Source organism: Phocoena sinus, chromosome 6 (genome assembly GCF_008692025.1).
Source record: "Phocoena sinus isolate mPhoSin1 chromosome 6, mPhoSin1.pri, whole genome shotgun sequence".
In the NCBI taxonomy this organism is placed as follows: domain Eukaryota; kingdom Metazoa; phylum Chordata; class Mammalia; order Artiodactyla; family Phocoenidae; genus Phocoena; species Phocoena sinus.
The window spans coordinates 844,112-870,485 of NC_045768.1; the positions used below are offsets into that span (position 1 = coordinate 844,112).

The 26,374-nt window shown below is 64.4% G+C and overlaps 2 protein-coding genes across 2 annotated transcripts; both read right to left on the reverse strand.

Annotated features, from left to right (window-relative positions):
- Positions 1-1,271: 1,271 nt before the first annotated feature.
- LCNL1 (lipocalin like 1) lies at positions 1,272-6,470 on the reverse strand. Its single transcript, XM_032633933.1, has 7 exons — positions 6,435-6,470; positions 5,934-6,071; positions 5,870-5,871; positions 5,227-5,300; positions 4,985-5,099; positions 4,625-4,726; positions 1,272-2,952 (listed from the first exon to the last, which is right to left on the reverse strand). Exons 2-7 carry the CDS (start codon positions 6,060-6,062, stop codon positions 2,760-2,762), a joined length of 615 nt encoding a protein of 204 aa, XP_032489824.1. The 5' UTR covers positions 6,063-6,071; positions 6,435-6,470; the 3' UTR covers positions 1,272-2,759.
- A 1,219-nt stretch (positions 6,471-7,689) lies between these two features.
- Positions 7,690-11,058, reverse strand: PTGDS (prostaglandin D2 synthase). The gene is made up of 7 exons (XM_032635402.1): positions 10,879-11,058; positions 9,865-10,004; positions 9,679-9,755; positions 9,050-9,166; positions 8,811-8,912; positions 8,202-8,227; positions 7,690-7,840 (listed from the first exon to the last, which is right to left on the reverse strand). The coding sequence occupies exons 1-6, from the start codon at positions 10,990-10,992 to the stop codon at positions 8,202-8,204; spliced, it is 576 nt and encodes a 191-aa protein (XP_032491293.1). The 5' UTR covers positions 10,993-11,058; the 3' UTR covers positions 7,690-7,840.
- Positions 11,059-26,374: the final 15,316 nt, after the last annotated feature.

The following is a 26,374-nucleotide window of genomic DNA, read 5'->3' on the forward strand; positions in this document are numbered from 1 at the left end:
AAAGATCCACGTGCTGCGACTAAGACCTGACGCAGCCAAAAAAAAAAAAAAAGTGCCCTTTCCAAGATGATTGGGCTAAGGCAGGATTGGAGAGAACATGGGCGCCTCTCCTTTGTCTTATGAGTTCTTGATATGGCTGTACGTCTGATGGAGATGAATGAAAGCTGCTGTGTACACAAGACCCTAGTCTAGAGGATCAGGCCCAGAGATGTGAGTGTGGAGTCACCAGCCCCCGGGACAGCCTTAAACATTAGTCCAGGCACAGTGCTCAGGCTCTAGGAAGTTGTCTCTAGGTAGAATGTGGTAGGCTGGATAATGACCTCTAAAGGTATCAGGTCCTTAATCCCTGGACTTGTGTTATCTTGTATGTGTTGACCTAAAACGCTAAAACAGCCAGTTATTTTGCCAGCGCGCTGGGTTTATTTGGGAACAGCAGAGAATCACAGTTCAGTGCAAACGATCTAGGGGAACCACAGGCAAATCTGAAGAACAAAAGACGGGAAACTCTTTTATAGAGGAGATGGGGGAATGGGGTGGGGTGTTCTAAACAGAAGAGTCCATTGGAGGAAACTGGGAGTTGGAAGTGTGGTGGCTTTTCATTGGCTGAACTGTGCTGGTCTCTCACTGCCTGGGCTGTTGCTGGGTGGGAAGAAAAATCTTCCTTCCTCCCGCTGGGTAGTAACTAGTAACCTTCCTGTTGGTCTGCAATTGAGGCTGCGCGGTAGGGGGTGAGGTCTCCCCCTTGTGGCCTCCTGAGTATTTTAAATAAGGTCTCTGTTTATTCATCTTTACATGCTTTCTCTAAGAGCATTGCTCGATCAACGGTCAGGTTTTTTACAGATTCAGCAGCTTTCGTCCCTTGATGCCAGGGAGGACCTTTCCCGGGTGCCCTGTCCCATGTGGAAGGGAGAGTGCACATATGGGAAGCCTACTGAGGTCACATTCACGTAACAAGGAGGGGTAGGAGGGAGATCTCTCAGGAATTTCCCATCTAAAGTTTGTGTCTTAGAACAGCGAAAACAGCAAGGGAACAGTCAACACAGAAAGAATTAAACAAGCACTTCGGGAAGACACAGCTGATGAAAGAAATTTTCACAGATTAAGGTATGGGGAAGTTATTCTGGATTAGACATACTTTGGCTTGAACTTTATGCTAATTAGAACAGTCTGTCTTTTGGCCCGTCAAACGTAAACCGTGTATCTGCTTTAACCATTAAAAAATAAGGAGGAGGAGGAGAAAAATGCATTACCTGATTGTTTAGAATGTCCACTTTTTTTTTTTTTTTTTGCGTACGCGGGCCTCTAACTGTTGTGGCCTCTCCGGCTGCGGAGCACAGACTCTGGACGAGCAGGCTCAGGGGCCACTTGGCAGGCACAGGGCCCAGCCGCTCCGCAGCATGTGGGATCTTCCCGGACCGGGGCACAAACCTGTGTCCCCTGCATCAGCAGGCGGACTCTCAACCACTGCGCCACCAGGGAAGCCCTAGAATGTCCACTTTGAATACAGGCATAAATGCTGCGTGCTGCCCCCTCCCCAGCAACACCAATGCCAGTATTCCTTCGAAGATGAGATTCCCTCCCCAGACGCCAAGGTCTCGCTGACTTGCTGCGTACCTGCTAATCTGTTTTGAAAACTTGAAGAAATGTACCCTTGTCACGTTTGATGTTTGTTGTTCTGACAAGATATTAAACTGTGGTTCAGGCATCCGGAATTGGAGCCGGGTGGCCATCGAGGTTGTGGTTTCGGACAGTTCCTCCATCACTGGGAACTTGAATTTTCTGAACTGTATCAGACTCAAGGTCATGAGCAAACTGTTCTCAAAATAGTATCTGCTAGTTGCTGCCACCAGCAGCCTTATAATCTCAAGATCTCTCCTGGTAACGATGCATTTTGGAGCCCAACCAGTTCTTGCTTTATAAGCACCTTCCTTATTGCCAGCTCCAATTTTAATTCTTGACAATTTATGTAACTTTGCAGTTTTTGCTTGTATAGGCCTCCCCCATTGTGTAGCCTGGGGAACACAAGTCAAGTGCTTCTTGAATCTGGGTCTCCTGCTCCGCAGTCCTCAGTTTAGCTCAAACAAAACTTGTCTTTTTCTCTCGTCAATGTAAATAATCAGTAACCAACCTCAGCTGATTGAGAGGGAGGGTTGGAAAGAAAGAAAAGACACAGTTTAAGGAAAAAAAAAAAAAAAAAAGAGGGAGGTTTGGGAAGAGCCCCCGTGGTTCCTCGGACCCCGTCTCTGGAGGTCAGGAGGGCGTTGGAAAGGCTGGTCCAAGGGCTGAAGGCACCCGGAGCACCGAGGTTTGGGACAATCTTTTTTCCAGCGACCCGGCTCTTGGCAGTCATAGTGGTGGGGTCAGAAGAAGGCCGATCGGGGGGCCTTTGTTGGCCACCTAAGGACTTTGGCCTTTACTCTCAGCGAGATGGGACCCACTGGAGTACTTGTGAGCAGAGAAGGGTGCCAGCCGACAGATCTTACACACGCAGCCCTGGGCTTCCGGGTGGAGAACTGGCTGAAGTCTGCCCCCGTGTGGCCGGAGCAGGGCATGCAGGACTGGGCTGATCCGCAGCTGCCAGGGGCATGACCCTTCCTGGGTCCAGAGGGGCCCTGGGGGGCTGCCCCACAATGCGCCGTGAAGGGAAAACTGCATCTCCTCACTCCAGATCCTTCCCAGGGGACATGGGAGGGATGAGTTCGTGGGGAAGGAAGGGACCGAGAGCCTGCAGGAGACTCTTCCCCCCACCCCGCCCCGCCTTAAACCCCTGGTCCTGGGCAATTTCCACCACGCCTTCTCTTGTTCCACGTGGAAGCTGAATGACAACCGATAGACCAGTTGATCAACTGGAATTCCCTGGCGGTCCAGTGCTTAGGACTCGACACTTGCTCTGCCGGGGGCCCCGGCTTTGATCCCTGGTTGGGGAAGAGCGATCCCACAAGCCACACAGCGCTGCAAAGGGCAGAAAAAAATGCAAGTTGACTGCAAGTTCATCACCAGTCTCTCTCTGCGGGTGCCTCTGCTGGTTGGCAGGTGGCATCTCGGGTGGGAGGTGCTGGATCTCTGGGCCTTCCCACCTGCTCCCACATAGTGGGACTGGTGTCAGGCTGGGGGTAGGGGGGAGACCCTGCCCTTGTAGTGTCTGCAGAGGGCCAGAGGCCGGCAGGTCGGCCGGGCGGCAGGGGCAGCGGCAGGGCCTCCAGGTGTTGGGTGCAGGTGTGGAGGGGCTGTCTGCAGTCCCTGGGATGCGGGGCTCTTCATCCCAGTGACCTCGCCGTCTGGTAGGACAGGGCTGTGTTTCTAAGGAAAACTGTCTAACCGACTGAAGAGCAGAAATGATAGTATAACAAACCGTCACCCAGATGGAACCACGATCAACATTTTGACATAGTTACATCTGGTACGATTTTTTTCTGAACTAGTTACGTGACAGATACTGTGCCATTTTACCCTCAAATTCTTCAGGACCAGTCCTTGAAGGACCGCGCTGTTTCCCTCATAAACACAACGGCAGGACAGAGCTCTGCCTTGAGGGCGGGGGTCAAGGGAGAAGGGGTGCTGGAAGGCTGCCTGGGGTGGGAAGTGGCGCAGACCCGCTCGGGCTGCGGTTTGGGAGGACCCCAGGGCCTGTGGAGCCCAGGCACGCGCTGGGTGTGGGCCGGGCACGGCTCTGTCAGGCAACTGCACGCAGGTCTGCGCCACGGAGCGAGGGCAGCACCCCTGGCCTGTGATGCCCTGTCCGACCGTTGGAGGATCCTCCCACCCGTGGGGCCAAGCCTCGGCCCCTCCCAGGCCTAACACCTGCCTGGGTGGCGAGGGGCCCCACCCCAGTCTCTCTGGGTCCCCAGAACCGGCCATGGAGGGGCCTCCCTGCAGGGTTGGAGCCTGAGCCCCGCACTGTCCCTCTCCGGGCGGGTCCCAGGCCTCAGGGGGACCCAGAGTGCCCCTGCCCCGGTCCACACGGTTCCTCTGCCCCATCCCCCTATTCCTGCCCCCACCCAAGAAAAGCACAGCGCTGGCTTTTCGAGACAGTTTATGGTGCTGGGGCGTGGGGGTGGAGGGAGGCCACTGCTCTTTGAGAAAGGCTGGGTACCCTGAGCCCCAGCATCACGGCCCTCTGCTCCAACCCCTGGGCTGGGTCCCTTACTGCAAACCAACCGGGCAGCAGCTGTGGGGAGGGGCAGCATTCTCTCACCTCCTCCTGCCCTCCCTGGGCCCGCCCTGGGGCCCCACTCTGTCCCTCCCCGCCGCTGCCCCAGGACGGAGGACCCCCAGAGTGCAGCCCTCCGGCCAGGAGGGGCCTCCCTGGGTCAGCAGGGCACTGGGTCCGGGCCAGCCCCATGCACTCACCTAGGCGAGGCGCCAGTACACTGGGGCCCGAGGAAACACCCAGTGCCCCCTCCCCGGGCTGGAGGCGCCACACCCTCCCCAGAGTAGCCAAGCCTCCTGGCCTGTGACCCCCTCCTGAGGGGCACCGCCCACCCTCCCCTGGTCCTCCTGTTCTGGGTCTGGGGCTAGTGGAGTGAGGCTTGGGCCCTGGCTTCCCCCGCCCCCGCCCCCCACCATCAGGGTCTAGGGTCTTTCAGCTCCTGCAGCCCTGAGGCGGCATGGGGACAGCGCTCACCTGACTTGGGCAGCAGGGCGCCCTGGCTGGGGTTCAAGCCCACTTGGGGTGCCAGCTGCTGCATCTTCTGGACATCTTCTGGAAATGGCTCTGGGGCCCAGGCTGAGAGCAGGGAGGGCTGGTGAGCAGAGGGGCAGGGCTGGGAGGTGGAGGGGGAAGTGGGGAGCAGGGGCTGGGGAGGGACCCCAAGGAGACACTGGGAGATGGTGGTTCCACCTGCCACCGAGTCAGAGCTTGCTGTGAAGGGCACGTGGGCACTACAGACCAAACCTTGCATGTGGCCCCCGGAGAAGGCTGTGATGGGCTGAGGGACGCGTCAGGAGTGCCGCCCCTCTAGCTGGGTCACCCACCACCCATCACCTGCTGTAGAGCTGCAGCCAGACGTTCTTAACGTCCCCCTTCTGCGTCTTGGAGTACGACACGGTGAAGTGCTTGTAGTCAGTGAAAGCCACCCGGATGTTGGTCGGGGCCATGGCTGGGGAAGTGAGAGCCTGCTGAGCTGGGCGCCGGCTCAGGATGCCCTGTCCCCTCCGCACGGCCCTGGCCGAGCCAGCCCTGCCGCTGCTCACCCTCTGTCTCCCTCCCGGCACTGCCCGCCTCACCCGCGCTGCTGAGCCGCCCGTCCACGGCATCCTTGGTGAGGGTCGCGTCCGTCTTCTGGCACCCGCCATCGGGCCTGGGAAGGAGGACCCCAGCAGCCTGCGCAGCAGCCCCTGCCAGGCCGCTGCAGCCCCGCTGGGCCCCCTGAGCGGGGAGCGTCCGGGCCAGCCCCCAGCCCCTGAGGACGCTGCCCGACCATGACACAAACGGCTGCCACTTAGGTGCTGCCGACGGCCGCGCGTGGGTGATGGTGCTCAGCCTGTTCCAGGGCCCACCTGTCCCCGCCTCACATCGGTGCTTAATCACACAGGTGCTTTATAATTCACTTACAGGTCAGGAGACACCCTGGGGGGCAGGGGGACACAGCCTGGGGTTGCGGGGTCTGTGGGGCCTTCCGGTTTCCCCTCCAGACACACGCACACACCCGCACACGCGCGTGCGCGCACACAGCACACACCCACGCGCACGCACGCACACGCGCAAGGACGCTGCTCCTCCACGCCCAGGCCTCAGGCGGGCCCCTCGGGGAGCAGGCGAGCTGCAGCTGCTGCTTTAACGGCCCCCGCAGCCTGGCGCAGGGTCAGGGTCGGGCCTGGCTCTGGCTCCCTGACGGGTCAGGGACACCGCTGGCTCCTGCTGGCTCACGTCTGACCTCATGCCGGCCGGGCCTACGGCCAGTCCGAGGTGGGGCTCCTGGGATCCCGTATGCGGGGTACCCAAACTTGAGGCCCAGGTCGCCGTTGGCCAAGGGGGTCACCAAGACCACGGGCATCTTCATGCTGTCCTTGGAGTCCGGGAAGCCCTGGTCATCTGACACCGCCCCAGCCGTGCACCACATGCCCTGGAACTGCAGGGAGGGGACAGGGAGAGCTGGGGGGCAGCCCCTGTGCCACAGCCTCCCTGAGCTGGAATCGGGGGGCGGGGGCAGCTGCCACTCATCCGGTCTGAGGCCTGGGGAGTGGCAGTGAGCACAACCCAGAGGCGGGGCTGAGGGGCCTGCTGTCCTCCGCCGCACACCCACCCCAAGCTGGACGAGCAGACGGACGCGAGTTCTGTCCCCTGTCCCCAGACATGAGCTAAGCTTGGGACAGAGAGGGTATGGGCAGGGCTGGGCTGGGCCACCCCAGCCCTCCGGCCTCTCTGGGTAGAACGCAGCCAGAAAGAGGCTGTCTGTGAGGAGCAGGTCTGGCCTAGGGAAGTCTGGACACACCTGGCTGGTGTCAGAGTTGGCCCGGGTGGGGGTGCCGCGGGCAGCGCGAGGGTCCGGCCAACGAGCAGCGCCTGCAGCGTGGTGGAGGGTGTCTCTCGTCGACTGCACGGGCTCAGGGTCGGGGCAGGAGAGTTGAGGGGGCCCCTCCCACTGCGCCTTTAGGCCCTCAAGACACCCTGGGGCGCTGGCATGCTGGGACAGAGCCCACTGGGATGGGCTCACGATCGCGGTGCACCCTGGAGCACCTCGGCCCAGTGGCCTCCAGCCACCCCCGGCCAGCCCAGGTGTTTCCTCCTGGGGAGGGGCCGTATGGCCCGAAGCCAGGGGAGGCGAAGGCCCGGCAGGCCCTCTGGGACGTGGCCCCCAGCCCTTGGCTGGGGCACAGCCGCAGGCCCCCTTCTCCAGGAAGCATCCCAGAAGTTCACCCTCACCTCTGAGCCTCACGACCCTTGGTGCGTGGGCAGGGCCTGGCTGAGGTCTGCCTGGGTGGGGTCTGATGGGCAGGCTGCAGTGGGCACTGCACATTGTGCGCCAGGAGGGCCCAGGACAGGGGCCTGAGAATGGCCACACCGGCCAGGAATCCGGGGCTAGCAGAAGGTGAGGGACTGCGGGGAGGGGAGACTCTGCTTCGGGTCTCTGGCTCAGCTTTGGTGCCAGAGGCCTGGCGAACGGGCAGGGCCGTGCCCTTGAGGCCCAGGCCAGAGGCCAGGGGACTGGAGACTCTCAGGTAGCCATGGGAGATGGGAGGGTGGCCTGTCTCTAGCCCACTCAGTCAGTCTGTCCCAGTCCAGGGGGGCACGGACGCTCCGGCCACCTTCCTCTTGGTCCCTGCAAACCCGTATCTCTGCCCAGCCTGAGCGCACTAATCCCACGCCTTCAGAAACTGCCCTGGGCCTTGGGCCTCTCCTGGACGGGGGGCAGGGGGCAGGCTGTGGGCACCTGACCAGAACCGGCTCAGCCGTCGCTGGGCCTTGAGGGGCTGTGGTGAGATCAGGGCCCCGAGTGGAGTGGGTCGGGGACGCGTCGGCGCTTCCCCTAAGCTGTCCTGGCTTCTGACCCAGCCGTGTCTTCCACTCCACCAGGCGCCTGGCTAGCGGGCCCTTGCTCACCCCTTGGGGGTGTCACGCAGAGCCAGCCTCCAAGATTTTACAGAAGGGGTAGGGAGACCTAAGAGGGCGGCGGTCAGGTCCCGGGGGCCTGCCAAAGCCAGGCCCAGGGGGGCAACGACTGCAGGACAGACAGACAGAGGCCAGGCTGCTGACTTGCTTCCGGAGTTTATTCTCAGAGCTGGGATAAAGCCCGAGGGGGCAGGGCCGGTGGCGCAGGAGCCGGGGCTGGGGTCTTGGGGGTGTTGAAGGAAAAGGCCGAGCAGGGCAGCATGGCCAGGTCCTGAGGGCTGGGGTCACCTGGCCAAGAGAGCAGGACCTGTCGGTGTGGCGGGCAGCACGGCAGTCCGGGCCCTGGGCCCCAGGCCCCTGCTGGCTGCAGGCCACGGGGGAATGGCCGTCCCAGGGCCCCACCCCCTGATGGGGGCCTCCCCGCCCTGCCCTCCCCTCCCCTCCGGTTCCTGTTCCAGCCGCCAGCCCCTCCTACCCCAGCGAACTCGCGGAACCCCGGTGGAGCCCCCTCCTCCTCGGAGCAGCCCCATGGGCCTGGGCCAGCCTTGCATGGTGGGTGGGGCTGTGGGGAGCGCGCACCGAGTGACCGAGTGAAGGAGCGCATGGGTGGGCACTGCTGGGTGAAGGCAGCCCCCAGCACCCCACTCACCTACGTGTTCTCCTCCATGCACTTGTCTGCCAAGAAAAGCCCGGGACGGCGGTCAGCGCCCCAGGCCGGGCCACCTCCCCCGCCCCACCTGTCGCTAACCCCCGCGGCCCTGGAGAGCGTCTTGGTTGACCCTCAAACTGCTGACTGCATCACACCACCCGGCTCCCTGGCCCTGCTCCTCCAAACAAGGAGGAGGTCCCGTCCCTCCCTGGGCCCAGAGCAGGCTGCCTGCCCCAGGGAGGCCGTGGGCGCTGAGACTTCGGGGAGCCCGTGCTGAGCCCCAGGGCGCTTGTCCCTGAGTCCCCATGGGCACACCCACCCCGCGGGTTTTGTTTCTAGGGCTTGCCCCCCACCGGGCTGGGGACCTATGTATCCTGGGGGCCGACCCGGGGCCTGGCACACAGTGGGCGTGTGGTGAACCCGGGGAGGGGGTGTTTCAGGCCAAGGTCACGGTGTGGAGGACAGACCGCCCACACTCTGGAGGCCGTGTACCGGTCAGTGGGCGGTCAGCCGGATGAACCCCAGGCCTCAGCCACCCCCGAATCAGGAGACTGTGTGTCTGCCTGTAATCTGACCTTAATCCCTCCCGTCAGATTAGCGGCCCCTCACCAGTCTGTGGCAGGAAGACAATGCTGTCCTCTGTGAAGCCCTGGGCCTTGGCGAAGGTGGCGAATTTCTCCTTGATCTCAGCTTTGGGGGCCTGGGTGCGGCCTGGGGCAGAAGGAGAAGCCGCTGGCCTCCATCCGGAAGACCTCGCTCGGTCCCCACCCCCAGGCTTGGGGAGTCCCCGAGCTGCCCCGTGGGCCGGGCCTCAGGCCGGGCGGTGGGAGCTGGCGTGGGACACGTACTGTAGAGCGTGGCCATGCAGAAGTCCTGGCCGGGGCCTCGGAAGCTCTCGGTGTAAAGCAGGGCATAGGCCTCGTAGTCCGTCTCCACCACCGACACCTCGTGGTTGCCGCTCCAGTCTGGGGGCCCAGGAGACAACCGCGGTGGGTCGGGGACCCCTGGGGAGGGCGCCCTCTGTGGGCCGGCGTGGGAGGGGCCCTGATGCTCCACCCTCTGTCCAGCTGCCTTCCCTGCCCCTCCCCAGACCCCTGCTTCCTGCCAGCACAGCGCAGCCAGAAGTCCTGGGGGCCCAGCAAACACACAGGCTCAGAAAATCGGGAATTCATGGGACAGCCACAAACTCTGCAGCCAAACTCCTCTCTGGAGGAGGAGAGATTCGCAGTGGGGAGGTTGTTCCCGGGCAGGGAGTGAGGAGGCCCGAGGTCCTGGGGCGGAGAGCTGCGGAAGGTGTGGGGGAAGCCTTGGGGGCAGCAGGACGGGGCAGCAGACAGCTGGGGAGATTCCATCCCGGGGCAGAGCAGCCATCACCGCCCCCCTCCATGTACTGCAGGGCAGGGTGTCACCCAGAGTCCCCGACCAGCAGGTGTCACTCCTGAGTTGACCCTGGGGTCTGGCGAGGGGCCCCACTCACGGGGACTGGTATAGCTGTAGCAGCCTGGGGGGCCTGCAGGACGCAGCAGCAGAGTCCGGGTCTCACACTGGTCTTTCCTGTGGGCAGGTCACCCTGGGTCAGGGGTCAGGCAGGGGTGGGGGCTGTCCCTAGACCGCGACCATGGGCAGGGAGCTCTCGGCCCCAGAAGCCCGCCCCGCCGCCCACCTGAGGAAGGTAGACGTGAGATTGAGGCCACCGTCCGCCGCGGGGGCCACCACCGACTTGCACATGGACAGCGCCTTCTTCTTCTCCAGGAACCAGCTCGAGTTGGAGGCGAGGCCCGAGGTGAACCAGAGCCCCAGGAACTGCGGCGAACGTCCCCCACCCTGGTCAGCCGGGACCCTCCCGGACGCGCCATGGTGGCCGCCCCGCTCCTCCCCCTCCCCTCCCGTCCCCTCCCCCACCCTCCCCCGCCCTTCCCCCACCCTCCCCCGCCCTTCCCCCACCCTCCCCCGCCCTTCCCCCACCCTCCCCCGCCCTTCCCCCTCCCCTTCCTCCCCTCCCCCTCCCCTCCTCTCCAGCCCGGCCCCGCCCCCTCCACTGGGTCCGGCCTTGCCTGGCCGTGGAGCTGGCGCCAGAGGGCGCCGAGGCCGTCCCTGGAGGGGTCGGAGCAGGGCGCGGGGCTGCGAGACCCACTCCGACTGTTCCCACAGCTCCCGAGGGGGAGCGCGCCGCCAGCTGTGTGTGTGTGTGTGTGTGTGTGTGTGTGTGTGTGCGCGCGCGCACGCAGTGGGGGGAGGGTCGCGAACGCGCGCGCACTCGGTTGCTGTGGCCATCCCCTGGGGCCGCCCTGGGCAGCATCCCCATCTTCACGCTCGCCCACGGAGGTGTGTCCTGGGACCCAGGTGTGGAAGGTGTGCCTATTTTCCCTGGGCATCGTGAGCTCGTTGGGCTAACCGTGTTGGGTCAGGGATGACGGGCACGCAGGTGATCCGCGTGTCTGCATGTGCCGTGTGGGCGCTCGTGGACACAGGTTCTTCCCTGCCAGTTGGGGGTAATGTACCCAGATCTTGGTTGGCGAATTGCCCGGGAAGGCCTCTCATGGTCAGCCTCCTCCTGCCGGTCCAGCCCTCCTTCCCTTCAGCACCCCCTTCCCAGGGAGAAAATTGGGCCCCAGGGAACACCCTGCTGCCTACACAGCCCTGTCCCGCCTTGGGGACCCGGCGAGGAGCCCCTCACCTTGTCCTCTTGGAAGTTGGGCTGCAGGGCGGCCTGGGCCTGGGTTGGAATCTGCAGGACCCCCAGGATCCCCAGCAGGGCCAGCCCTGTCCACAGCACGTTCAGAGCGGCCATTCTCCCAGAGCCGAGCAGGCAGCGCAGGCAGAGAGGCAGGCAGGAGGCGCGGAGGCCACCGGGGAGACCCCTATTTATGGGCCTGGCTTGGCCTCCACCCAGGGCACAGGGACAGCCCACTGGAGGCTCGTGATGTTGGGGGCAGGACAGGGCAGCTGAGCCCAGCGGCAGCTGAGCCCCCCACAGGGCTGCTTATGTAAGAGGCACTGGCTAGGACAGGCCTGGGCGCTGCCACAGCAGGGTGAGCGGGGGCGGGCAGCCGGAGGCCCCTTCGTGGCTGGTCCTTTTTCCAGTCCCAGAAAGACCCGCCGCGGCAGCCTGGATGGGGGCAGGGGGCAAGAGCCTCGGTGCTGCCCTGCCTCTGGGGCCTCTGGTCACTTCCCACCGGGGACTGGGAACACCCCGCCCCCAGCCCAAGCCCTACCGCTGTTCCGTCTCCGAGCCTGGCGATGCTGGGAGGGGAAGCAAGGCCCCGTTTACACTGTATGAGTTTGATCCTGAAAGGCCCAGCAGGCCCCGGGGTGATGGGAAACTTGGGCCACGGTAAAGAAGCCAAATCTGCCCCCACAGAGGCCGAGGACCAGATGTGCTGAGCACAGCTTCCCCCGACGGCCAGCTGTCGGGGTTCTGGCTGGGGCCCCCTGGGCACCTCTTTCAGCCCGGGGCCCCTCTGGCCTTGGGCGTAGGCCCATCCCCCACACCACGCATCCCCACCTGCACCAGTCCCGCCCACCTTGTGGAGCTCAGCCTGTCCTGTTACCCGGGGTGCTGAGGCTGGTACCTCCCCCAGTGGCAGTGGATGAGAGGGCCGCCTCCCTTCAGAGGCCTCTCTGGGTTGATGGGGTCCTGGGCCCTGTTCAAATCTGGCAAGTGTCACCTGTCCCCCTGGTTCTGTCCAAGGCCACCCCAGGCCAGCCAGGGCCTCAGCACAGGACTGAGTGGGGTCAACGGCTCTGAGCAACAGTGAGTGGGGTGGGTGCGAGTATCTGGGGTACGGGCTGGGAGGGATGAAGCTGGGGAAGGAGGTCCCGTGTGTGGTGCAGACACAGAGGGGACGCAGCTGTGGCCGGTGAGGGGACAGGGGCTGATCACCCCAAGACACAGGCCCGGCTCCCAGCAGGGTGCGGGCTCCCGTCCCAGTGCCTGGCACCTTCCGCCAGGGAGCTGAATTCTTGGCAGCCCTGGCCTCGGGCTTTGGAATGGCCCCAAGGCGGCCGGAAATGATCGAGGGGGAGGTGTGGGTCAGGTCAACTGCCTGAATGGGACCAGCATGGGCCCTGCCACTCACATAGTGGGGGCAGGAGGGTGGGCATCAGGCCCACGGGGGTCCTGGTGAGGTCAGGGTGCCTGCAGCTAGGCCCTGGCTGGACCCCTCCCTGGGGCTGTGAGGCCGGCATGTACCGCCCTTTTCGCCCCTCCCCAGTGGCCCAGGGGTCTGGGAGCGCAGACTCGGGTTTCCTGAGGGGGGCACCAGGGAGCTCTCTCAGCGGGGCTGCCTGGGGGAGCCGCTGGGTGGGCAGTGCCATGCAGAGAGTCTCCTACTTTCTCACCGGTGCTGGGGCTGTGGGAGCCTTTGATGTACGAGGCAGAGGCCAACATGAAGCGGGGGGGGCGGGGGCAGAGAGAGATAGGAGGCACCTGCCGAGGGGGAGTGTGATGGGGGATGGGGGTGGAGGTAAGGAGGGCAACGGTGCAGGGGAGGGGGCAGAGGCAGGCCTGAGACCCCCACCCCTCTGGCCTGGCCTCCCATCAACTCCCGCCCCTCAGGCACTGTTCATGCTCTAGGCCGTGTGGGGACAGTCCGTCAGAGCAGGCAGGAGTGGGGACAGGTGCCCAGACCTTGCACTGCCCCTGGGCTACCCTGGGAACCCCGTTGCAGTGCTGGGGCCTTCCGTGGGCAGGGCTGGGCTGAGGCTGGGGCCCTGGACTCCTCCCCCACCCCAGGCTCTCCCTCAGGTGCCCCTCCAGCCCCTTACCCAGTCCTCCTGGAACTCGGGCTCCAGGGGACCCTGAGCAAACTGGGGTTGAGTGGGGGCTTGGGCCTGGCCCAACCTCAGAGGACCCAGGGCACTATTTCAGGGCCCAGGAAGTGGGTTCCTGGGCAGCTGCGGGGCCCGGCAGGTGGAGGAGGGGTCCCCCTGAGAGCCCTGTTGATGGGGACACCTGGCATCGGCCCCCCAAGGGCCGATGAGTCCCTTTTGCCAGGTCCAGGTAGGGTTGGGCCATTGCCAGCAACTCCTGCAAGATTTCTGCCCCTTTCTTCCCTTCCCCTGGGGCTGTGCAGGACGGAGGCTGGGCACGGGAGCGAGAGGGGGATCCCACAGGCACCAGGACCCCCTCTGTGCCCTCTGCACCCCTCCGTTCTGCTCTGAGCTTAGCCCTGCGTGTGGTCAGCAGCGCCGGCTGGGCCATCTCCACCCTCCAGGTGGTGGGTACGTGCTGGACATGGGGGTGGTGAGGCTCCTCCTGGCACCCACTGAGCGCCAAGTTGCCCGGTCCTGGCAGACCAGGGGCTGCTCCCTGGGTCTCAGGGGGACAGGCAGGTGGGGTGTCTGAGAGGGCAGGGTGCCTGCCCTGAGCCCGGGAGCCAGACCCTGGCCTCTCAGGAGCCCACTCCCAGCCCTGGCACCAGGAGAGACCCCCGGGAGGCTGACCTGGGGTCCCCGCCTTAGGTTCCTCTCCGTCTCTGGCCCATCGCAGAAGCTGGCAGCTCTGGATGTGGCTGGGCTCAGGCCTTTCGTGGGCCTGGGGGCCACGTGAGCCGCAGACGTGGCTGCTCAGCGATCAGTGGAGCTGAGGCTGCAGTTTCCCTGGAGCCCAAGACCCAGGCGTGAGGGGGGATGGGCATCTGCCCGGGAGGGAAGCTGCTGGGCTACAAGGGTGCCGGGAGTTGGCCTGGACCTTGAGAGGTCACTGCTGCCAGCCCCCTGCTTCTGGCCCAGCAGGTCAGAGGCAAGCCCGGGCCCAGGCCTAGGCTTGATCTCCTTGGGGGGCAGTGACGGGTCCCAGTCCCCAGGCAGTATCCCCCAGAGATGGCTGGCCCTTCAGAGCTGAGGCTCTCCCAACACCTGGTGGCCTCTCACTGACCGGTGGCTAATGGAGTGTCTGCTGGTCTTGGATTGGGGATTCACAGGGACCTCACGGACCCCACCTACTTGCTGCTTGGCCGTCAGTGCCCCCAGCCTGCGGGAAGGGGCTCTGAGGGAGCACTGAGCTGGTGGGCAGGGGAGGCCCCACTGGACCCCACCTCACCCTTCAGGCCTGTCCCCCGCCCTCCAGAGGTGGCTCACAGCCCCGGAGATCACCCCATCCAGCATGCTCCTCCCATGGGGGGATCCCCAGCCAGTAGATTTTAAGTAGAAGAGGGACAGCGCCCAGGGTCACCTAGAAGCTTCTAGACAGAATACTCCAGAAAATCACCGAAGGCCTCATCCCCTTTCCCTGCCCACTTTCCCAGCTCCTGGACTGGTCCAGCCTCCAGGGCTGCCCTGGGAAAGACCCGAGGCAGCCCGGTGGAGAGATGGCCAAAGCGGAGAGTGGCCGTGCTGCCTGGTGGGGCACTGGGTCTGCAGCGTGAGACCACCAGGGCTGGGTACCGACGGGACAGCCAGCTTAGGGCTCCTCCGGGTGCAAGCAGCTCTCCACACCTCCGCCTGGGATCCCCAGAGGATAGCTGCTCTGAAGTTTAAGGAGGCACCCCAGACTCGGAGTGTCCCCAAATGAGGCCCTCTCTGAGTTTCTACCCAGACCACAGGGGGCCCACTCTTCCCCCTGTGCTGGCCCGGCCTCTGTCTCTTCATCCCCTCTCTGCTTTGGGTTGGCCACTGTCGACACCTGGTGATGACCGTGTCTCCACCTGGCGTCTTCTTTCCCAGCCCAGGAGGTTGGGCTGCCCCAGGAGCCAAAGCTGGGGGAGGGCCAGGGGGTGGGATGAAGCACGGCTGCCAGACCCCAAGGGGCCCAAGGATGGTCACGGCCACCCCGAGGCTCCTCCTGGCCAGCAGGAGCCCAGGGCCGGCTGGCTGCCTCTGGAGAGGTAGAGGGGCTGCAGCATTCTGCCTTAGAGAGGGGCCTGGCAGGGCTGTGGGGAGAGCGGCCTGCCCCCCACCATGGCCCGCAGCCCCCAGCCTCCCACGGGTGTGACACTCCGGATTGGGTGACCAGAGCAGGTGGCTTCCAGAAGCATCCAGCCCGGTGGGGGGTGGTTGGAGCTAAAGCATGTCCCCTCACCTGTGGAAGGCTGGGTGCACGGTCTCTGGGTAGGAGGGGCCTGCGGGCACCAGGTCCTGGGAGCATCCACGGATGGGCCCTCCTGAGTCACTGCGGCCAGGCTGGGCCGCCCCTCCCCCCGAAAGGACCCCGAAGCCAGGACTGTTTCTTGTGGGGGCTTCCTCACCCAGGGCCTCAGTGGAGTCTCCTGATTCTGGAAGTTTTCTCGCCCCTGTGGCCTGGCCATGCCAGGCTGGCCCAAGGCACTGCAGGATCTCCCGGTCCCGCCAGGGGAAGCAAGGCCACCCCTTGGGCCTGGGCCTGAGGATCCTCCTGCAGTGGGCACTCCTGCCTTTCACTCAGGGCCCAAGGTGACCCCTGGTGGGTGGGAGCCACGGCTCTGATCAAGGCCTGCAGCAGGGGGGCACCTAGCAGGGGTGGTACTGGGCAGGGCTCACCTTGGCCAGGAGCGTGCCCAGCCCTTGGGGGCGGTTGTCGGGGAGTTAAGTGGGGACAAACGTCAGAGAGGACACTCAGGCTGCCCGGCCTGGGGCTGCGACCGGGGGCTCTGGGTGCCGCCCCTCAGCCCCAGGACGCCACTGTCGTTGTGCAGTCCTGCCGGCCCATCCGGGCACCAAATGTTTATTCCTGGTGCGGGAGGGGTGAGGGGGACAGATGTGGCCTCGGGAGACAAGGCACAGGCAAGGCCTTGACCGGCTGTGAGGATGGGGTCAGCCAAGGGCCAGGCTGGGCTCCAGAGGTGGTGGGTCCAGCATTTCACGAGGGCCCGGCCTGGGCCATCTGAGAGCGGGGAGGCCAGGCAGAAACGGGGCGGGCGCTGGAGAGCGGGAGGCCTGGGGCGCAGGGAGGGAAAGGGGCAGGGCCTCTGGCTGCCTCACCTCGGTAGGCACTGCCTGGGCCCCAGGAGGCCCCCAGTGCCCCAGCCTTCCTCACAGCCCCCTCAGGCCTCGGGGGACACTCGCTCTGTGAGGCCGGGGCGCTGGTCGGAGGGGCAGGGCCTGTTTGCACAACCCCTGCCCCCAGCCCAGGCTCCTCAGGCAACGCCCGCGGGCCCCAGGCTCACTGCAGAATGGGCCGCCGGGCACGGAGGGCGTGCACGTGCCTGTGAGCGTGCGTGCACCCGAGGGCGTCCTCCCTGTGCGCACGTGTGCGTGTGTGGGTGTGTAAGTGGTGTACGCTCATACGTGAGCTCTGCGTGTGTGCGGTTATCACGTGTAAAGGGCCAGAGACAGGAAACACCAGGGACGCTGGGAAACGCCCCTGAAGCGAGGGGACAGGGTGGCCCAGGGCAGGGGGACTTAGGTGGGGAGGGGGTGGCCCGGGGTGGGGGGGCCGTGTGGAGGGGGGAAGGTGGTCGGAGCAGGGGCACCTGGAGGTCTGGGCAGAGGCAAAAGAGGTGCCTGGGTCCGGGGTCCTGGTGGCGGCCTGCGGCCTCCGCTCCATGCTCCTGAAGCAGTTAAGGAAGGCCGGGTCGGGGCCTCTCTCACCTGCTGGGTCTCTTCTGAGGCCCTGAACCTAATTGTGTCCTTGCAGCGTTAACCTTTCATCTCAGGACTGCCCCCTCCCCAGCCCCCCAGCACAAGTCCCACGGGCCTGTCCCCTCCTTCCCTTGGTCACACAGACGGGCCCCTGTGCGTCCTCTCTGCCCTCAGGGTGACCCTCCCCTGCCCTGGCCTCCCCATTTGACAAGCTGTCCCCCCTCAGTCCCCTCCTCCGTGCCCTCGTCCAGGGCCGTCCTCGCTGTGCCTCTGCTTGGCCACTGCCCTTGGGAGCTTCTGCTGCTCGACGGGTCCTGCCTGGGACCCTCTTCCCGAGCCCCAGCCCCCAGCCTTGCTACCTGGGTCCTGATGACCTCCTTACCAGGTGGACTGGGCCAGGACAGGCATGTCTGAGGTCTGGTGCCCACCCCAGCTGGGCACACAGCCCCTCCTCAGTGGACACTGCCGCCCGGCCCCTGCACCTCAGCCCCTCAGGCTCCCGGGCCCCTTCCCCAGTGTCGGCCCCCGGTGCCCCGCCCCAGCTACCGCAGACCTCCCAGCGCTGCTTTGGGGCAAAATGCAGTGTGGTCACGGGAGATGCCCAGCGTCTGGACAAACGCGACAAGTTTCTCCCTCAGCTCAGAATTCAGCTCCTTCCTCGGCCCTGTGACCGAGAAAGGGGTGAGTCCTGGGAGGAGCCTCCCTCCAGACTGCGCCCCTCTGTCCTCGTGGCCCTTGATCTCCACGTGGAGCGCCAGGGAGAAGTGCTGACAGCTATCTCCACCCCACGCGTCTCCTCCTGCTGGTGGGGAGCTGCTGAGCATGGCCTCCCTCTGGGTGCCCCCCAGGCCCCCCCGGCCGCCCTGTGACCTAAGGAGCAGCTCTGGGCCCTTCCTGGGTGGGAGAGCCCCCTTCCAGGCCTCCGAGGGGTCCGGGTCTGGCCGCCCCTGGGGACAGGGCTGTGGACCCCGTGTGCGCGGGCTGGGGCCCCGTGGGGAGTGCTTGGGCGGAGGGAGGAGGGAGGAGGCCCCCGGTTGGAGGGGCTTTGGGGACGGGGGGCGGGGCAGGTGGGTGAACCGGGTCGGAGAGGCTTGGGTCCTTCCGGAACAGTCCTGTTGCCACACGTCTCCCGTGGCGGCCCATCCCTCAGGGGAGCCTGGCGGGAAGCCTGGCGGATGCAGAAGTCGGGTGTCCCGGGCCCGTCTCTCTGCCACCAGCCTGGACCTGGGTACCTTCCTCCTTCCAGCCGAGCTCTGGCTGCACCCACCTGGCTCCTCTCCCCATTGCGGGGAGAGAGAGCAGGTGCGCGGCCGGTGCTGGCCGCCCTCCCTCGAGCTGTTGGCCTGCCCGCCTCCAGGCAGGGGCTCTGGGTGTCCAGCCGCACCCTGAGGAGAGAGAGGTGATGGCAAAGCGACGGTCGTCCTTGAGCTTGAAGATCGCCGAGGCTGTCCTGAATCAGGACTGGTCCTCCCCGAAGGTGCTGCCTGCTGGGCCACGAGGGAATGCCGCCCCCGGAAACTGCACCGAGCTGGGGCTGAGCAGGCCCCGGGAGGCCCATCCCACACCGCCTGGGCATCCAGGAGCCAGGGGCCCTCTCACGGGGCAGAGGTCCCCACGCTGGACCTGCCCCGAGGCACGAGCAGGGACCAGAGGCTCCCTTGGGTGTGGCAGGGGCAGGATGACCCTGACCTTCCCGAGCCTCGGTTTCTCCATCTGCGCAGAGGCACCGAGATGTTCCCACCTCACCGGTGCTCCGAGGGCTGTGGCCTAAGGCAGGGCTGGAGTCGGTCTGGGCCCGGCTGCGCTCGCCCTCTTTCCTCCTGTCCAGGCGGGTCCCGGGCCTTCCGCCCTGGATGCCCACTCGGCCCACCTTCTCCAGGCTGTGCCAGGGACAGACCTTGTGGCAAGGCCAGTTCGGGCCCTGGGGTGACTGAAGCCCCGGGAGATGTTCGGGGCTCTGGGCCTGGGTCTGCCACACTCCCGGTAGGATGGTGCCACCCGCAAGGGTCCCAGGGGCTCCGTTCTGAGCGAGGAGGCGGGAGGCCTGGGTGGCCGCTGGCCTGGCAGGCGGTGGAGGCGTGGTGGAGGGGCTGGCCTGGGAGCCCCTGTTAAAGGGTTCACCTGCTAGCCGCCACCCCAGGGCAAGCTCACCTTCCTCCAAATCCAGGAAGGGTGAGGTTTTGCCCCTTTGTCTCCTGGGTGCAAGTGGGCCAGGAGGAGAGGTGTGAGAGTGAGAGCGTCCAAGGAGGGCTTGGGGTGGGGAGGCTGTGAGGCCCCCCTTGGACTTGGCCCAGCGAAGATCAGACAGTGGGTCCTTTTACCCATCCGGCCCCGTTCTGGGCCCTGGTCCTAGAAGTGGGTGGGGCAGGGGCACCTGCTGAGTCTGCCAGCCCACGGGGACGTGCCCCAGCCTGGCCTCCTTACACTCACGTGCCCCCGGCCCCCTGTGTCCACTGTCCGAGCAGTCGCCACCCCACACTGGACATCAGGGTCTCCTGGGCCAGGACGCCTGCTGGGAGCGCCCAGCCAGGCCCGGGGGGTCACACAGGCACCTGAGCTGAAGGCCCACAGTGTGGAACCCGTCCCCGCCTGCCCGGTCTGGGAGATGGCTGAGTCGTGCTCTGGTCCCAGGGCAGGTGGCTGGGCGGTGGAGAGGGAGGGACAGAGAGGGTCAGCGCCAGGCTGGCCGGCCACTGACCCTGCTCTGCGCCCAGGTCCGGTCTGGGTCAGGGCCGCCTGAGGCCACCGCCGTGTTCGGCAGCCCCACACCCGGGGGAGCAGGCAAACCTCCTCTTTCCCGGACATGGCAAGGTCCGCTGCCCCATGGTGGCTGCCGGCTGGCCACGGTGGCCCCCACCCTTCCACTCCCGGAGTCCTGAACGGGTGCCCCTGGGTGAGGTGGACCCGGCCAGGGGGTGCCCCAGAGAGAACTCGGCCTGGCCACTGACCCTTGGCAGGGCAATTCTTGGGGGCCTGGGGGGATACAGGAGTTTCTGGGTTCGGGGCTTGGTGCCTGGACCCTGGGCGGGGGCAGAGCACACTCACCCACAGAGCCCAGGCCCGTGATGTGAACTGGCTCTCAGCATGGGACCTGCCCACAGAGGTGGCAGGCAGGTGGGGAGGGTGCAGGCTGGAGGGTCTGGGCACCTCCCTCTGGGCCTGGGGGGCTTCTGGACCCCCTAAGGCCTCAGGAGGGTATTCTCCTCTCTCGGGGCTGAGCAGTCCAAAGGGTCCCCTGGCCCCCGCCCGGAGCTCAGCCTGCATTGGCAGAACCAGAGCTTCTCACGGATCCTGGGTCTTTGCTTACACACCCAAGGCCCCCGCTCTCAGACACCCACTCCCAGGCCTGCTCCCCGGGAACCTGGGATCCTCTCGGGAGATGGGTCCCTGGGAATCCTGGCCTGTGTGCGGAGCTGTAGCCCCCCAGCTAGGGGCTGAGGGGCTTGGCCGTGCCCCAGGCAGGCCAGTCGCCTGAGCTAAGGGCACCCAGAGAGCTGGTAGAACCTCATTCCTGGTGTGTCTGGGAGCGTGTCTCTGGGAGAGATTAGCCTGTGATTTGGGGTCAGAGGAAAGCGGGGTTGGGGGTCCCCATCCAGTCCCCGGGGGCCCAAATAGAAAAGGTGGGGGACAAAGTCACTCCGCTGGAGCTGAGCCGTGACCCTCTTCCCCTGCCTGCGGACATCGGCGCTCCTGGCTCCTGTGCTTTTGGACCCAGACCAGGGTCTACACCTCCTCAGGTCTTCGAACTTGGACTGAATTGGGCCCCCCGGTCTCCTGGGGCCCCAGCTTGCAGACGGTGGACCGTGGGGCTTCACGGCCTCATAACCGCGTGAGCCCGTGCCTAGAATAGATTTCCCTCACAGGCATCTATACACATATCCTATCGGTCCCGTTTCTCCGGAGAGCACACAGGGGCTTGTAGACAACCCCGAGGGGTGGCTGATTTCAGACCCTGGGGCTCGGGGACTCAAGTGGGGGCGGGGCAGAGAGGAGGCTGCTACCCGGAGGCGTGAGCCTCGGGGAGGGGGCAGCCTGGATGCTCTGAAGGGCCGGTCTATCAGCAGACCAAGAATTAGTAAAATAATAGAATATCAGGCAAACGTCGAGGTTCGGGAAAGACTAATAACAGAGGTAGAAACCCGGGATGATTAATCGAGACACAGAGACAAGGCACAGATCAACACTGCAGGAATGAAAAAAAAGTCTACAGACATCCGAAGGATAACGAGAGGAAACCGCCACGAAGAGAGGGGGAATTTCCCAGCAAGCCCAGCAAAGTGGATTCAGGAAGAAAAAGTCTGAGCAGAAGCCGGACCCGTCGACAGATCTTCCCACCGCGGCACCACAACGCGGTCCGTTTTCCTGGGGGTCACTGACTCGCCGTGTCCTGCACGTGTGCAAAGTGTTTGAATGATAAGATTTCTTTCCATAAACTGGAAATTTTAGGCTAGTTTTAGACTTACAGAAGAGTTGTGAAGGTTCCCATACACCCCCCACCCGGCTGCCCTGTTGTTAGCACGTCACGTTAGTGTGGAACATCTGTCACGGTTAATGAACCAGTGTTGACACATGATTAACTGAAGTCCGTGCTTTATCCCATTTCCTCAGTTTCCCCCAAATATCCTTTCCTGTCCCAGGACCCCATCTGGGAAGAGCACGACCGTCGGTCGTCAAGGCTTCTCAGGCTCTCTGGGCTGTGACAGCTTCCCAAATGCTCCTGGCTTTTGCTGACCTTGACAGTTTGGAGGCCTGGGCAGGGATCTCGTAGACCACCCCGCTGCTGGGATTTGGCAAAAAAAGCCGGGCGTGACTATGGCTTAGATGAGACGGGAGTTTGTTTCTCTTTGATGTAAAAGCCCAGAGGTGGCTGGGGCCCATGTGGGGCCTCGAGGCTCGCTGGCCCTCCTGCCAGTGTCACCACCGTGCATGGCCTCTGCCCCAGTTGCTGGCTCCACCAGCACCAAGGACAGGGGCGAGGGTGCCCCTCTCTCAGAAGGCTTCCAGGAGGATGCGAAGGTCACCACACGTCTGCTGTCTAGACTTAGCTGCGAGGCCAGGATCGGCTACCTGGGAAGCCGGGAATCGCAGTCTGCATCCCGCCTGGCTGTGTCGTTGGCTCACACCGAGCCCCACAGACAAGAAGGGGAGGCAGCTCGCACCCCTCCCCAAGGACGATGACCACAAGCCCCGCGCCAGGCCCACACCCACCCCCAGCCGCGCCCCGGCCTCTGGGTCTCGAGGAGCTTCTCAGAGTGCTGAGACCTGAAGCCTGAAGCCAAGGTGTCCCCTCCCGACAGCTGCCGATGTCCTGGCCGGAGGCTCTGTGTGCAGAAGAGGAGCAGAGGCTGGGCAGCCTCACTGGGAAGTGGCAGCGCTGGCGGAGGCCCTGGCGCACAAGGGACCAGGACGCTCTCTGGGGGGGGAAGGAAGGGGCTGGCCCGGTAGCCCCTGGTGCTGGAGGCTGGAAGTTGCTCCCTGGCCACTGTCTTCTGTGGCCGATCTCCCCAGTCACCCACAGTCCAGCCACCGCACAGGCCCAGAGGCCAGGACGACTCTCCTCTCCTTCCACGTGAGGTCAGCGTCCTCTGGGCCACGGCTCTGTGGCCCCCAGGTTCCAGGCCCTCCAGGGCACACCCTGACCCCCACTAGTCCGTGCCAGAGATCCGGGCAGACCCTCCCCATCCAGCGGCCAGCTGGGTCCCCACACTGGGCAGAGGCGGAGGCAGGCCACTGCGGAGGGGGGGTCAGCAAGGGCCTGTTTCAGTGGCTCACAGATGAGATACCTGGGGGGATCCCGGGTTAGAGAGGGACAGTCAGAAGATCTCGAGGGGAGGTGGAGTGGGGATGTGGGGTGCTGGGGCTCCCTTGACCCGTGGCAGGAGCAGAAGGGAGCCAGTGGCAGGTGGGGAAGGAGCCAGTGGAGTCCCAGGGGTGGTTGGAAACCCAGGCCTGGAGTCAGGACAAGGCTGCAGTCACAGGTGGTGACAGAATAGGGGGAGGGAGGGGCGGCTGGAGGCCTGTGCCTGGAGGCTCTGACACAGAGGAACCAGATTCGTTAGAGGCTGCAGAGAGGTGAGGCCGGAGGGGAAGCAGGAGGGCCGTGGGGTGAGGCCTGGGGGAGGAGATGGGCCACCGGGATCAGAGGTCAAGGGAGGCCATGGAGGTTACGGGCCGGCGGGACCCAGGCTCTGCCCACTCTGGAGAGAGGCGCGTCCTTTCCCGTGTGAGAACGCTGGGCACCGCCCCCCGCTGTCCCAGAGCCACGGGGACAGTTGTGCGTGGGACTTTGCCTGGCCATGGGGGATGGAGGCTGAGAGGCTTGCTCGGCCCTAATGGACGCTGGACTAGAAGACGGGACCGGGACAGGTCGGGAGGGGAGGGGCCGAGAGGTGGGCGAAGCAGGGGCCTCACTGCCCAGGCTGGGTTCCCATGGCTGAGACCTGGGCTCAGGGCTCCGTCCAGCTCGGCCACAGCTGGCCCCTCAGCCCCGAGGTCCTCTGGGCCTCAGGCGCTTGGCGGGCCCGTGGACCAGGGTCGCCGGCTGTAAGGATTAGGGAAGAGGTGGTGTGGGCACCGGGCAGGGAGCCAAGCGACGGGGCTGCAGGCGGCCGTCCTGCTGACTCCGGTCCGACTCGGCGTGGTGGGGGGAGGGGCTGGCTGCCCTGCGTGGCGGGGGGGGGGGGGGGGGGGGGGGGGGGGCGGGGCTGGCTGCCCTGCTGTCCGGCAGACGATGAAGTTGGGGTCTGCACGGCGGCCCCAGCACCTCCCCGCAGGCGCGGGCCTGAGCTCCGCGTGCCCTGCGGTGGGTCTGACCTCGCCCAGGGCTCTGAAGACCCAAATCCAGGCCTGTAACAAGCGTCCAGAGCCAGACTCGGAGAAGGATGGGGCTGGCGGGGGCCTAGGGAGGGGCTGCACCAGGCTCCCGGCAGGGCTGGGGCGGGGGCACTGACTGTCTCTACAGCCTCAGGGTGAGCACTGCTCGGAGGAGCCTGTGTGGCCAAGGTCGCTGTCAGCGGACCCAGGGCGGCCTCCCCAGCCCACGGCTCCTGCCAAGCTCGGCAGCGCAGGCCCAGCCGGGGCCCCGCTGCTGGGGAGGGGCTGCTGGCCTGGGCTCCCTGGGGCGGCGTTGGGGGCTCTGCCTACAGCCCCTGTGGCTCATACTTGGCCTGGCTGGCAGCCCTCACGGGAAGCGCCGGGGAAGGCCACCATGTCCCCTAGCACTACGAGCTGCACGCAGACGCGGCTTCCAGATCACAGCGCCCTGTGTCGGTGACCACAGCACCTCTCTGAGCCCGGGCGGAGCGGGACCCTCATCTCTATCCAGACGGGGGCTGGGGGCTCGGGGGCTGGTCCTTCCTCCTTTCCTCCTGGGCTCAGAACCGAGTCCGTGTCAGTCCCCGTCCCCTACCTAGGTGTGGCCCGTGAGTCCCCTTCCTGGGGACACACCCACATGCACATCCCCACAAGCATGCACACACACACACACATAGGTGCCCACGGCCACTTGTTCTTCACTCAGGGCTACCCGCGTCTGCAGCCCTGGGGTTCACGCCCCTCCGTCTCTGCCCCGGCCCCTTCCCCGGAGCGCGGCCGGCCCCCTCCCTCCATGCCTCCCGCCCCTACTCCTCTTCCACCACCACCAGGTGGGGGTCACCTGTCCCGCACCTGTTGAAGGATGACGTGGCTCCTCCCCCAGCCAGGCAGGGGAGGGGTGGGCGTGGGGTGCCCCTCCCCCTCCCCAGAAATAAACAGGTCAGGGGGTTGGGGCTCTGAGCATCTTGACCTGCAAAACGAGCACTGCAGGGTGAGAAGAAGGGCCGCACGCTCCCCACACACGTGCTGCGCCCACGCCCTGTCCCGGCCCCCCAGGGCTCAGCCACAACCGTCTCCAGATGGCCGGCTCTGGGCTGGGGCAGCTCCCTGCCCCGGAGCCACCCTGCCCACTGGGCCCGAGAAGAGCCAGGCCAGGACAGGGTAGGCACGGATGCTGCGGTGGCCTCCCAAGGGTCCCACCCCATGGCGCCATGGGACCCGGCGGCACAACGGGCACCAGCGTCCCCGAGCCCCAGGGGCCTTGTGGGAGGTGAGACCTGACACAGGCCCCAGAGACACGGGGGAGGTCGGTGTGGGGACGCCGAGATCAGGCCAGTTGGACAAGCCAGAGCGGGGTCTGCTTCTGGGACAGCCCCGGCCTTCTGCTGCCCTCCCCAGCCCAGACCCAGGGCCGCTGTGCCACTCAGCCCAGCCCTCCCCCCGGGACAGAGCCAGGGGACCCCACCCGCTGAGGTGCAGTTGCTCTGGGGGACGTGTGCTGTCTAGGGTCTCAGAGGCCCAGTAACTGACGGACTGGAAAAAACCTGCCTCCCAGCTAATCCACATGTGGGGCCAAAAAGTTCTCTGGGGATTTTCCGTTACTCCATGGTCCTTGCAAAAACAACTTCTGACCCCACTCCCTCCTGTTTAAATAAGGAACTTGTAGATCAGGTACTTTCCAGGTGCATGAAGCCGATATGCCCTTAGGCAAGAACCGTTCTGAGAAACGGGCGGCTTGTCCTAACCAGTAAACCGCAAAAATGTTGAAACAAACAAGCCTAATCACGCCCACCCCTCCGCACTCCTATAGATGCAAATAGGGTATTCTATAATAAACCAATAAGATTCTATGGCTAAGCTGTAATAAACCAATCAGGGAAATGCACGATATGTTAACCAGAAACTGTAACCTATAAAAGGTATGTAATTTTGCTTCTCGGGCTTCCCCATCGGCCTCCTGCGTGAGGTTCAGGGAACCCCGGTGCATCGGCTCCTAATAAACCTCTTGCGTGTTGCAGCGGCTCTCGACTCTTGGCGGTTCTTGGGCGAGTTGGAATCCCTCGGAGACCGTTTGGGTCTAACATCTGGGGGCTCGTCCGGGATCCCCAACTCGCCCCTGGGTCACAAGAACATCGGGAGTCGGAGGTATCAGGTAGGCTTGAGCCTAATTGTCTGTTTGTCTGTCGCCCGTTTTTTTGCTAGCCGCCGTTAGGAAGAAGCCGTGTGAACCGGCTTGCTGTGAAATCTGTATTGGACTCCTGGCTAGGCAGACGTGCCGATAGCTGGTGTCCACGGACCCCGGGGGACTCCCTGGTGGTCCATCTGGAAGGAGAAACAAATCTTGTCTCTCCTTCATCTGGTTCTGGCAGGTTATACAAGCTGCCATCTGAATTTGAGTTGGTTTCAGTTTTAAGCTTGCGGCGGTCAATGTGTGTCTTCTGAAAGTTTATTGTTTTTCTGTACTATTATCTTTTTTTCGACGGACGACAATGGGACAAACTATGACGACTCCTCTTTCTCTCACCCTAAGCCACTGGACCGAAGTTAGGGCTAGGGCCCACAACCTTTTAGTAGAAGTAAGAAGAGGAAAATGGCAAACGCTGTGTACCTCTGAGTGGCCTACATTTCAGACAGGGTGGCCACCCGAAGGATCTTTTTTGTTAGATAAGGTCAGGCTAGTTAAGTCTAGGGTCTTTAACGCAGGACCCCACGGACACCCAGACCAGATACCATATATCCTGGTCTGGGAAGATCTGGTTCTCTCCCCGCCTCTGTGGGTCCGGCCCTTTGTTTCCTCAACAGGCACGTCTGCATGTGCTCCAGCACGGTGGGAAGTACTGGCCCTAAAAAAAGCCCCAGAC

Coding starts and splice junctions, on each gene's coding strand:
- LCNL1 (XM_032633933.1), bottom strand. CDS start 6,062: ATGTGGTGCACGGCTGGGGCGGTGTCAGATGACCAGGGCTTCCCGGAC. Junction 5,100..5,226: donor CGGGCGGCTCAGCAGCGCGG/GTGAGGCGGGCA, acceptor TCACTTCCCCAG/CCATGGCCCCGACCAACATC. Junction 4,727..4,984: donor TGGCTGCAGCTCTACAGCAG/GTGATGGGTGGT, acceptor CCCTGCTCTCAG/CCTGGGCCCCAGAGCCATTT.
- PTGDS (XM_032635402.1), bottom strand. CDS start 10,992: ATGGCCGCTCTGAACGTGCTGTGGACAGGGCTGGCCCTGCTGGGGATC. Junction 9,756..9,864: donor CTCACGTCTACCTTCCTCAG/GTGGGCGGCGGG, acceptor ACCTGCCCACAG/GAAAGACCAGTGTGAGACCC. Junction 8,228..8,810: donor TGTCTTCCTGCCACAGACTG/GTGAGGGGCCGC, acceptor TTTTCTTGGCAG/ACAAGTGCATGGAGGAGAAC.